This window comes from Orycteropus afer, unplaced genomic scaffold (genome assembly GCF_000298275.1).
Source record: "Orycteropus afer afer isolate SDZICR_OR568_19922 unplaced genomic scaffold, OryAfe1.0 scaffold00178, whole genome shotgun sequence".
In the NCBI taxonomy this organism is placed as follows: Eukaryota; Metazoa; Chordata; class Mammalia; order Tubulidentata; family Orycteropodidae; genus Orycteropus; species Orycteropus afer.
The window spans coordinates 6,911,926-6,924,704 of NW_006921765.1; the positions used below are offsets into that span (position 1 = coordinate 6,911,926).

Here is a 12,779-nt window from a genome sequence, read left to right on the forward strand (position 1 = left end):
GGAACATGGAATGTATGAAGTATGAATCTAGGAAAATTGGAAGTTGTCAAAAATGAAATGGAATGCATAAGTGAGCTGAAATGGATGGGTTTTGGTGATTTTGAATTAGACAACCATATGATCTATTCCAGGAATGACAAATTGAAGAGGAATGGTGTGGCATTCATCATTACAAAGGATGTTTCAAGATCTGTCCTGAAGTACAATGCTGTCAGTGGTAGGATAATATCCATATGCCTACAAGGAAGACTTGTTAATACTACTATTATTCAAATTTACGCACCAACCACCAAAGCCAAAGATGAAGAAATTGAAGATTTTTATCAATTTCTGCAGTCTGAAATTCACTGAACATGCAATCAAGATGTCTTGCTTATCACGGGTGATTGCAATGCAAAAGTTGGAAACAAAGAAGAATCACCGGTAGTTGGAAAATTTGGCCTTGGTGACAGAAATAATGCTGGAGATCACATGATAGAATTTTGCAGAACCAGAGACTTATTCATTGCAAATACCTTTTTTTCAATGACACAAAAGGCAGCTATACACGTGGACTTCACCAGATGGAGTACACAGGAATCGGATTGACTACATCTGTGGCAAGAGGTTATGGAAAAGCTCAATATTCAGCCATAACCAAGCCAGGAGCTGATTGTGGAATAGATCATTGACTGTTCATATGCAAGTTGAAGTTGAAGTTGAAGACAATTAAAACAAGTCTACAAGAGCCAAAATATGACCTTGAATATATCCCTCCTGAATTTAGAGACCATCTAAAGAATAGATTTGATTCATTGAATACCAATGACCGAAAACCGGAAGAATTGTGGAATGACATTGAGACTATCATCCATGAAGAAAGCAAGAGGTCATTAAAAATACAAGAAAGAAAGAAAAGGCCAAAATGGATGTCAGAAGAGACTCTGAAACTTGCCCTTGACTGAAGAGTAGCTAAAGCAAATGGAAGAAATGTCAAGATAAAAGAGCTGAACAGAACATTTCAAAGAGCAGCTCAAGCAGACAAAGCCAATTACTATAATGAAATGTGCAAAGACTTGGAGTTACAAAACCAAAAGGGAAGAACACACTTGGCATTTCTCAAGGTGAAAGAACAGAGGACAAAATTTAAGCTTCAAGTTGCAATATTGAAAGATTCTATGGGCAAAATATTGAATGATGCAGGAAGCATCAAAAGAAGATGGAAGGAACATGCAGAGTCACTGTACCCAAAAACTCTCGTCGATCTTCATCTATTTCAGGAGGTGGCATAGCATATGTTCAAGAACCAGTGGTACTGAAGGAAGAAGTCAAAGCTGCGCTGACAGAATTGGCGAAGAACAAGGCTCCAGGAATTGATGGAATACCAATTGAGATATTTCAACAAATGGATGCCCTGCTGGAAGCTCTCACTTGGTTATGCCAAGAGATTTGGAAGACAGCTACCTGGCCAAATGACTGGAAGAGATCCATATTTGTACGCATTCCAAAGAAAGGTGATCCCACAGAATGTGAAAATTATCAAACAATCATTAATATCGATGCAAATAAAAGCTTATTGAAGAAAATTAAAAAAAAAAAAAAAACAGTTGCAGCAGTGTATTGACAGAGAACTTGCGGAAATGCAAGCTGGATTCAGAAGAGGACATGGAACAAGGGATATCATTGCTGCTAATGTCAGATGGATCTTAGCTGGAAGCAAAGAATACCAGAAAGATGTTTACTTGTGTTTTATTGACTATGCAAAAGCATTCAATTGTGTAGATCACAACAAATTATGGATAACATTGTGAAGAATGGGAATTCCAGAACACTTAATTGTGCTCATGAGGAACCTGTACATATACCAGGAGGTCTTTCAAACAGAACAGAGGAATACTGCATGGTTTAAAATCAGGAAGGGAGTGCATCAGGGTTGTATCTTTTCACCATACTTATTCAATCTGTATGCTGAGCAAATAATCTGAGAAGCTCAGCTATATGGAGAAGAACATGGAGGAAGGTTCATTAACAACCTGTGATATGCAGATGACACAACTTTGCTTGCTGAAAGTGAGGATGACTTGAAACACTGATGAAGATTGAAGACTGCAGTCTGCAGTGTGGATTATACCTCAATATAAAGAAAACAAAAATCCTCACAACTAGACCTATAAGCGGCATCACGATAAATGGAGAAAAGATTGAAGTTGTCAAGGACTTTATATTACTTTATTCTACAATCAACATCAATGGAAGCAGCAGTCAAGATATCAGATATCACATAGCACTGGGCAAATATGCTGCGAAGGACCTCTTTCAAGTGCTGAAGAGCAAAGATATTTCCTTCAAGACTAAGGTGGGCTTGACACAAGCCATGGTATTTTCAGTTGCCTCCATATGTATATGAAAGCTGGACAATGAAAAAAGACCAAAGAAGACTCTATGCTTTTGAGTTGTGGTGTTGGTGAAGAATGCTGAAAGTACATGGACTGCTTTAAAGAACGAACAAATCTGTCCTGTAAGAAGTGCAGCCGGAATGCTCCTTGGAAGTGAGAATGGCCAAACTTCGTCTCACCTACTTTGCTCATGTCGTAAGAAAGGACCATTCCCCAGAGAAGGATATCATGCTTGGCAAAGTGGAGAGACAACGAAAAAGGGGAAGGCCCTCAAAGAGATGGATTGACACAGTGGCTGCAATGATGGGCTCAGGTATAGCAAGGATCATGGGGCTGGCATAGGACCAGGCAGTGTTTGGTTCTGCTGTACATGAGTTGGAGACAACTCGATGGCATTTAACAACAACAAATTGTCTTTTCATCTGGATGGTTTCTGCCAAAAAAATCCGAGCTTAGTTGTATTGGTTGCCCCTTGTAGGTAACTTTTCGTTTTTCCTGTGCTGCTTTCAGGATTTTTTCTTTGTCTTTGGTTTTGGTAAATTTGATAATGATATGTCTTGGTGATTTTCTTTTGGGGTCTATTCTGTTTGGAGTTTGTTGGACTTCTTAAATGGATATGTTCTCATCTTTCATCATACCAAGGAAATTCTCTTCCAACAAATCTTGGACAATTTTCTCTGTGGCTCTGTTTGTCTCTTCTTGTTCTGGAATTGTGATTACTTATAGGTTATTCCTTTTGATAATATCCCACATGAACCTTAGGCTTTCTTCATTTTGTTTTGATCTTTTTTCTGCTTGATCCCTTTCCAAAGAAGTATTGAGGTATTTGTCTTCAATCTCACTAATTCTTTCATTGATTCAATTCTAGTCCTTTGCCCGTTCAATGTGTTTCTATTTCTGAAAATTTAATATTAATCTTCTGGATTTCTATCTGTAGATTTTGTATCATTTCTAATTTTTCATTTTTTTTGTGTGTGTGTTGTCTTCTGAAATTGTTTTAGGGTTTTCTCTGTGTTTTCCTTGATCTGTCTCTTAATCCATTGAAGGTACCTAAATATAATTCTTTTGAATTCCTTATCAGGAAATTCCAATGCTTCTTTTTCCCCAGGGGTGTGTTCTGGATCTGTATCCTGGTCCCTTATTTCTCTTGCTTTATCTTGCTTCTTTGTGTGGACTGTGATGCTGTGTTGTCTCTGAGACATTGTGATGTTTTTGTGTTTATATTTAATTGGCGATTGTATGTTGGAGTGACTTCCCCATGATTTTTGTTTTCTTTGGATGTTATCTACATAAGCAGGGTACTGTGCTCCTCTTTTCACTAGTTGGCAGCATTTATACACTCATCACCTGTCTCCTTTCCTGTTGTCAGCCACCTGTATGTCCCTGCTGGCCTTGGCAAATGGGGCCTAATCTTAGGTCCCTGGGATTCAAATGAGAATGCTGTCACTTTAAATATCTAAAATGTCCACCACTTGTAAACAGTCAAAATGGCTGTGCCCCTGGTCACTTTAAATATCCCAAATGGCTGCTGCCTATAAACAGTCAAAATGGCTGTGCCTCTGGATGGCCAAAAGTCCACAGCTCAGGCTGTCTCTCTCCTTGCTGTTTCCCCTTCTAGTCATAGGCTACCAGCGCAGTTGTCCCTGCAGCGCTTGGTGATTGGGGCCGATCTTTAGGTCAATTCTCAGGTTCCAACTACTTGGAAATAATTCAGGCTGTTGGTGCCATCAGAGTAGCTGACAGTCCACAGCTCTGTCCATCTCCATTCTCACTGTCTTCATCCAGGTTTTTCCACTGGTTGGTGCCTAATCCACTTCTGTATACTTCCTTTCAAAGCTCAGGGCTCCAGGATTATCTTCTCTATCTCTGCCAATTGGTTTCTCTTTTCTTTGTTGAAGAAGGTCTGTGTAGCTTGTCTGCCTATTCCACCATCTTACCAGAAGTCCTGAGGTCATGTTTTGTGTAGACTATTAGTCCTATAAACTACTTTCTTCTTTAGGTCTATGAGGTCCTTCTTTCTCTTTTGCTTTGGATGAGTAGAGACCAATAATTTTATCTTAGGTGATTGTCTATAAGCTTTTAAGATCCTAGACTCACCAAACTACAACATAGAACATAACTTTATGAACTATGTTATGACAGTTGACTGAGATGTCCCACGAGCCTATGGTCCTAATCCTTCAAACCCAGAAATCCAGTCTGGTGAGGTATTTTGTTATGTCTAAGTAGTATCCATAACTGCCGTCTATGTGCTTTATTATATATCTAAATATGTGCGGATATAGTCACATAAATGCATATGCATATACATATGCATGCACCTCTGTATATACACATATATACCTCCTTACATACATACATACCTCTTATACATTTTTTGGTTGTTTTTGCTGTTGTTCAGGCAGTATAATCTTGATTCTATAATCAAAAAGGATAGTACAAGAGAGGAAAATTAAAGGCCAATCTCCATTATGAACACAGGTTCAAAAATCCTACAAAAAAAAAAAAAAAAAATTGCAAGCCAGCAATGTATAAAAAGGAAAATACACTTTGACCAAGGAGTCATATCAAGAATCTATTAGAAAATTTAAAATGTCTACTTACTGCCCACCAGCCATTCCTCAGAATGAAGGTTGGGCAATCTACTTCTGTAGTGATACTGCCTTGGAAACCCAAGGAGATGTTGCTATGAGTCGAGTCCGACTTGACAGCACATAACAAAAACAACAATTTACTGCATAAAGTAGAAAAACAATTTGATCATCTCACTAGAGGTAGAAATAAATTTGATATAATTCCATATCTATTCATGTTAGGCACTCTTTGAAAAGTAGAAACAGAAGAAAATATTCTTAACTTGATAGAAAATATTTAAGAAAAATTTATATGAAACATCATTTTAAATGGTGAAATATTAGAAGCTTGTCCTTTAAAATCTCTTCTGTTTATGGTTGTACTAGAAGTCCTAACTATCATAGGAAGAAAAGAAATAGAAATAAAAAAGCTAAAGATAAGAAAGAAAGCAATTAGTTATATTAATTTACAGATGATATGGTTATCAACTATCCAAATATTTTGGCAGGTTATTAAAAATAATATGAGCTATTAGCAAGATGACTGGATGAAGACCAATAAACAAGAGTTAGTTGACTTTTTATATCCCACAACAAACAAAAATATAATTTAAAATTATCTTTTTGTTAAAGTAGACCCAAATATATGGAAAGATACACCAGTTCATGGATACTCAGATTTAGTATCATACAGTTGTCAAGTTTTACCAAAAGTGTTCTGTAGATTCATGGAATGCCAATTAAAATCCCATTAGAATATTTTGAGGACCTGGACAGATTGATTGTAAAATTTATGTGAGTGATCAAAGGCCCAAGAATAGCTCAGACATTCCTAAAAGAAGGAAAACGACAAGAAGGACTTGACTTACCAGGTATTAAGACTTATGAACAGTCTGTAGTAATTAAGAGAGCATTGTACTTGTGCAAGAACAGAAAAATATGAATTAAAATAGAAACTTACCAGAAAAGACGTTTGCACATGATAATTTTACTGAGGTAGTATTGCAAAATCATCAAAGAAAGGAGATCAAATTCAGGTAATGATGTGGAATAATTAATTATCCAATGGAGAAAAAGAGTGAAATTAATCTCTAACTCATATCATATACAAAGATGAATTGCTAGTGGATTCAATACCTAAATAAGAAAGGCAGAATGTAAAAACTTTTTAATAAAACTTAAGGGAATATGTCTAGATAATCTGTGTGGAGAAACTTTTTAACAAAACATTTTAAAATGCTAATTATTCAAAAAGATTGATAAATTTGACTTTGATAAAATGAAAACATCTTCATTATTAAAGGATACCATTAAAAATGAAAAGAAAAGCAATTAACTTGGAGAAAATACTATTAACATATATAGCTAACAAAAATATAGTACCTAATATGTATAAAGAACTTCTCTGACCCATTAAGAAAAAGATAAAGGACCCAATAGAAAAATTGAAAAAAGCCATTTCACAGAGGATGGAAAATATGAATGGAACATAAACATATGAAAAGATGTTCAGCCTTATAAGTAGTCAGGGAAATATACAGGTCATGATCTGTGAGATACCATTTTACATTTACTGTTGTTGTTGTTGTTTGCCATCGAGTTGGACCCGACTCACAGCAACCCGTCCTTGGGTTTCCGAGGCAGTATCAAACCCACCAGCCACTCCTCGGAAGGAAGGTTGGGCAGTCCTACTTCCGTAGTGATACTGCCTCGGAAACCCAAGGAGGGGTCGCTATGAGTCGGGGCCGACTCGACGGCACACAACAACAAATCACTACGGAAGTAGATTGCCCCATCTTCCTTCCGAGGAGTGGCTGGTGGGTTTGAACCACTAGCCTATTCAGAAGTCTGATAATACCAAGTGTTGGCTGGTTTTGTTAAATGTAGGAATTTAAGTTCAGTGGGAGTGAGGAAAGAAATAGAAATACCGGAGGAACCATCATTTGTGTTAATCAGTATTCCATTTTAGGATTACTTGAAAATACTCCCAAAGAGAACCTGGAACCAGGAAGAAGTTGGTGTCACTTTAGTTTTGAAACAAAAATGTTGTTGTTTATGTGTATGGTAAGAAATATGCTTATCTCTTACTTATATCTGCCTGTACCTAGTCTAAGGTTGTTTTATAGTCAGATTTTCTTTTTTCTTTTCCTGGAATTAACTATTTTCTTGATGGAATGTTATTTAGCTTTATGCTTTCTTATGCCTTTTTCACATTTAAGGCCCAAAGTTTTGCCTCACATGTTCTATATTTACAGAAGTCAGACATGTATAGTGTACATTTTGGAAAGCTCTTGATATATTTCTTTATATATATTTCCTTCTTTCTGAATAAAATAAATTTACATAGGAAATGCCTTGTGGCCCAAAACTAAGAAAAAGTCTACCTTTTATTTATTGACGTTTTTAGCTGGAGAAAGTTAAACAGAGGGAATATCTTTGTTCTAATTATTACTATCCCATTTATACAATAGGATGAAATGAATTTGCATTATATATACTCTAATGTTCTTCTTCTTCTTATTATTATTATATATTTTTTTATTTTTGTGGAAGCCCTGGTGGCATAGTGCCTAAGGCATTTGACTGCTAGCTAGAAGGCTGGCGGTTCAAACCCATCAGCCACTCCTCGGAAGGAAGGTTGGGCAATCTACTTCCATAGAGATACCGCCTCAGAAACCCAAGGAGGGATCGTTGTGAGTTGGATTCCACTCGACAGCAGTGAGTTTGGTTTTTGGATTTTTTTATTTTTGCAGTGTTTCCTCCCCTCCCCTCCCATCCCTGGTAACCAATAGAGTTTTCTTCCATATATAAACCTTACCTTAACTTTTTACAATATGCATTATATATACTATAATGTTTTGTATGTGAATTACTTTTTTTAATAGACAGTGGATTCAAGCCAGTTATAGTATCAGCGCCAGGAAGTGCAAAGGTGGTAGATGGAGATGTTGTTACTTTGTCCTGCAATGCCTCTGGACTGCCAGTTCCAGTCATTCGTTGGTATGACAGCCGTGGATTGATAACCACCCATCCATCTCAGATCCTTAGATCTAAATCCCAGAAATCACACTCAATGAGACCTGAGCCCATTAACCTGGAACCTGTTTACTTTGTCATGTCCCGAGCTGGCTTAAGCTCTCTCTATATTCAGGCTGTTACTCAGGAACATGCTGGAAAATATATCTGTGAAGCTACAAATGAACATGGCACAGTGCAATCAGAAGTATTCCTTACAGTTGGTGAGTTGCTGTTAGTGTTTTTTCTCAGTTGAGTAATAACCTTTTATTGAAGGGGATAAAAGGTTTTGAAATATGTTTTAATGAATCCAACATTCTCTTAATAACAATTTCCCCCCCAGACAACAATGAAATGTAAAGCTGTACTTTTTGGTACGTGAATCAGATAAACTTTGGCCTTCAGTCTTGATGTGTTTGTTAAACTTGTAGTTGTCATATAGAAGCCTTTCATTTGTGAACAAGCTTAAGATATGACCTCTTTTTGTGATTAGTGCTTTTAGTTTAGTTTTTTTTTTTTTTTGAATGTTCTATCGTGGTATGGCTGAAAGTTTACAGAACATGTTAGTTTTCTATTCAACACCCAAAATGGCCACCACTTGTAAACATTCAAAATGGCTGTGCCCTTGGTCACATTAAATATCCAAAATGGCCATTTCTTGTAAACATTCAAAATGGCTGCACCCTTGGTCACATTAAATATCCAAAATGGCCATTTCTTATAAACATTCAAAATGGCTGCGCCCCTGGTCACTTTAAATATCCAAAATGGCCACTGCTTGTAAACATTCAAAATGGCTGTGCCTCGGTCACTTTAAGTATCCAAAATGGCTGTGCCCTCTGAACAGTGAAAGTCCACTGCTCAGGTAGTCTCCCTCCTTGCTGTTTCCCTTCCTAGTCATTGGCCACCAGTGCAGTCATCCCTGCAGCCCTCGGTGACCAGGGATGATCTTTAGGTCAATTCTCAGGTCCCAACGCCACTTGGAACTATTCAGGCTGTTATTCCTGTCAGAGTAGCCGACAGTCCGTAGCTCTGACCATCTCTGTTTTTGTTCAGGTTTTTCCACTAGTTGGTGCCTAATCCACTTCTGCACAGTTCCTTTCAAAGCTCAGGGCTCCAGAATTACCTTCTGTATCTCTGTCAATTGGTTTTTCTTTTCTTTGTTGAAGAGGGTCTGTGTTGCTTGTCTGCCTATTCCTCCATCTTACAGGAAGTCTCATGCCCTTGGTTTCTGACTACCTTGGTCATGTTATGCTGACATCCCCCTTCTGTATATTGCCTTTCCCTTACCCTAGTTAATACTTGTCTATTCTCTATCTAGTTAGTGATTTTTCCCTCCCTTTCATTCTTATCCCTGGTAACCATCAAAGAATGTTTTTTAATGTGTGCAAACCTTTTCTTGACTTTTTATAGTAGTCATCTCACACAGTATTTGTCCTTTTGTGATTGACTTATTTCACTCAGCATAGTGCCCTCCAAGATGTTAAGAGATGTTTTACAGATTCATCATTACTCTTTAATGTTGTGTAGTATTCCATTGTGAGTATGCATCATACTTTTTTTTATCCATTTATCTGTTCATGGGCACCAGCTTATTTCCATAATTTTGCTGTTGGGACTAGTGTGGCGATGAATATGGGTGTGCATATGTTTATTCATGTCATGGCTCTTATTTCTGTAAGATATATATGGTGGTTAGGTTTCTGTGTCAACTTGGCTGGGCCTGGTTGAGTGGTTGAGTTATTCCCCATGATGAGAGTGGCAATCAACTCCATAGTGGGATCTACCACAAGCACCTGAGTAGCTGCTTTAGGGATGCGTACTGCTTCCCATATATAAGCAGTAGCTTTGGGAATGGTCTCTAGCTTATGGCACACTTGAACCCTACATGTAGCTGTGTCATTGTTCAGCAGTCTGCCATGTTCTGCCAACCTTGGGACTCTCAGTGAACTTAAATTAATGGCCTTCCATGTGGTTTGGTAACATTGGGACTGTGCCATTTTATTTGTTGACTTTGGGCTTGTTAGCCTCAGCAGCCAATAGCTGCCTAAGTGAAGAGATGCCTCTAGCTTCAGTAGGCTGGGAGCAAGAAGCAGATCTGAAGCCCAAGGTCAAGGGGCTTTCACCCAGCCCCTAGAGCTTGGAACTTTGAACTCGGACTTAAAGCATCCAAATTGTAAGAATACACTCTTGTTTGTTAAGGCTATCCCATATGTGGTATATTCTCATCAGATTAGCACTAGGTAACCAAAACACCCAGTAATGGGATTGTTGGAGTATATGGTATCTCTATTTCTAAGTTCTTAAGTAAAGTACTATACAGTTTTCCAAAGTAATTGTACCATTTTACAATCCCACCAGCAGTTTATGAGAGATGGTCTCCACACCTTTGCCAGCATTTGTTGTCTTCTGATCATCACTATTATTGCCAGGGTGAGATGATATCTTGTTGTTTTGATTGGCATCTCTCTAATGGCTAATGATTGTGAGCATTTCTTCATATACTTTTTTGTCCACCTGAATGTCTTTGCTGAAGTGTCTCTTCGTGTCCTTTGCACATTTTTTAATTGGATGGTTTGTCTTTTTATTGTTGAGATGTTGAAGTTTTCTATAAATTTTGGAGATTAGTCCCTTCTCAAATATGTCATTACCAAACATTTTTTCCCAATCTGTGGGTTTTTTATTTTTTTTTTTTTTGTTACTCTTTTGGAGAAGTCTTTTGATGAGCATGATGTTTAATATTTAGGAAGTCCTGTTTATCTAGTTCATCTTCTATGTGTGCATTTTTAGTTATGTTTGGTATTCTATTTATGCCATATATTAGAGCTCCTAGAGTTGCTCCTATTTTTTCTTCCATGATCTTTATAGTTTTATATTTAGGTCTTTGATCCACTTTGAGTTAATTTTTGTGTATGGTATAGGTATTGGTCCTATTTCATTTTTCTGCAGAGAGCCATCTAGTTTTGCCAGTACCATTTGTTAAAGAGACTATCTCTTCCCCATTTAAACTTTAGCCCTTTGTTAAGGATCAGCTGTTCATAGGTGGATGGATTTGTGTCTGGGTTCTCAATTCTGTTCCTTTGGTCTAGGTGTCTGTTGTCGTACCAGTGCCAGACTGTTTTTCTTGTAGTATGAGGCCTCCTACTTTGTTCTTCTTTTTCACTACTACTTTACTTATCCGAGGCTACTTTACTTTGCATATGAAATTGGTGATTAATTTTTCTATTTTGTTAAAGAATGCTATTGGAATTTGAATTGGGATTACATTATATCTATCATCGATTTAGATAGTATTGACATTTTCACAGTGTTAAGTCTTCCTATTTATGAGCATGGTTTGTTTTTCCATTTATATAGGTCTCTTTTGGTTTCTTACAGTAGTGTTTTATAGTTTTCTTTGTACAGTTTTTTATATCCCTGGTTAGATTTATTCCTAAGTATTTGATATTTCCGGGAACTATTGTAGTTGGTATTGTTTTCCTGATTTCAAAGTTCTTTTTGTTGATGTAGAGAAATCTAACTTTTTTTTTCAGTGTTGATTTTGTCCTGCTACTTTGCTGAATCCTTGTATTAGGTCTAGTAGCTTTCTTCTGGAATCTGGAATTTTCTATGCATAATATCATATCGTCTTTGAATAGGGATAGTTTTACTTCTTCCTTACCAATTTGAATGCTCTTTATTTGCTTTTCTTGCCTTATTACTCTAGCTAAGAGTTCCAATACAGTGTTGAATAAGAGTGGTGATCTGGTTCCCATTCTCAAAGAGAATGCCTTCAGTCTGTCTCTTTTGAGAAAAATGTTGGTTGTTGGTTTTGTATAAATGCTATTTATTATGTTGAGGAAATTCCCTTCTAGTCCTATTTTGCTGAGAGTTTTTTTTATCAGGAAAGGGTGTTGGATTTTATCAAATGCCTTTTCTGCATCAATTGAGATGATCACATGATTCTTTTATTTATGTGGTGGATTATATTGATTGATTTTCTAATGTTGAACCATCCTTGAATACCTGGTATGAATCCCACTGGGTCATTATGTATTTTTGTTTTGTTTTACATGCTATTGTCATCTATTGGCTAGAATTTTGTTGAGAATTTTTATGTCTTTATTCATGAGAGATATTGGTTAATTACCTCTTCAGTTTCTTCTTTTGCTATAGGTCTGTTCAGTTTTTCTACCTCAGTTTGTATTAGTTTAGGTAGGTATTGTGTTTTTAGGAATTCAATATGATTCTGTGTCCAAAGAACTACCTTTAATATGTCTTTTTCTTTTTTCTTTTTATTGTGATTTGGCTGAAAGTTTACAGAGCAAATTGATTTTCCATACAGCTACCTTTAATATTTTTTATAAGGTTGGTCTGGTTTTTACAAATTTCATTAATTTTTGTTTATCTGGAAATATCCTAATGTTGCCATTGTATCTGAGAGACAGCTTTGCTGGACATGTCTTGGTTGGCAATTTTTTTCTTTCAAAGTTTTATATGTTATCCCATTGCCTTCTTGCCTGCCTGGTTTTTATTGAGTAATCAGAACTTAGTCTTAATGGAGTAGTGCCTTTAGTTTTCTAAGCTACTGAAAATGTCATTGTAGACATTTTAGGTGAACCATTGAGAAGGACAGTCTTCAAAGTTTAAGGGGTTTGTTTTAATTGAAATTGTAGTTGTACTAATATCAAACAATACCTGTATGTATCTCCTGCCCCCCATCTTCTTTTTTCTAATAGGATGCATAATATTAATTCTTTATATTTTACTGCTTTTTGTTCATAGTGACTTTAAATCTTTATATACTTTCTGATGAAATGGTATATATAGAATATAT

At 36.6% G+C, this 12,779-nt stretch overlaps 1 protein-coding gene across 1 annotated transcript in view; it reads left to right on the forward strand.

Annotated features, from left to right (window-relative positions):
* CDON (cell adhesion associated, oncogene regulated) overlaps positions 1 to 12,779 on the forward strand; it is a 207,503-nt gene that overhangs the window by 99,043 nt on the left and 95,681 nt on the right. The window contains exon 7 of the mRNA XM_007947239.2: positions 7,834 to 8,187. Coding sequence (XP_007945430.2) covers positions 7,834 to 8,187 — 354 coding nt within the window. The remainder of the gene's footprint in view (positions 1 to 7,833; positions 8,188 to 12,779) is intronic.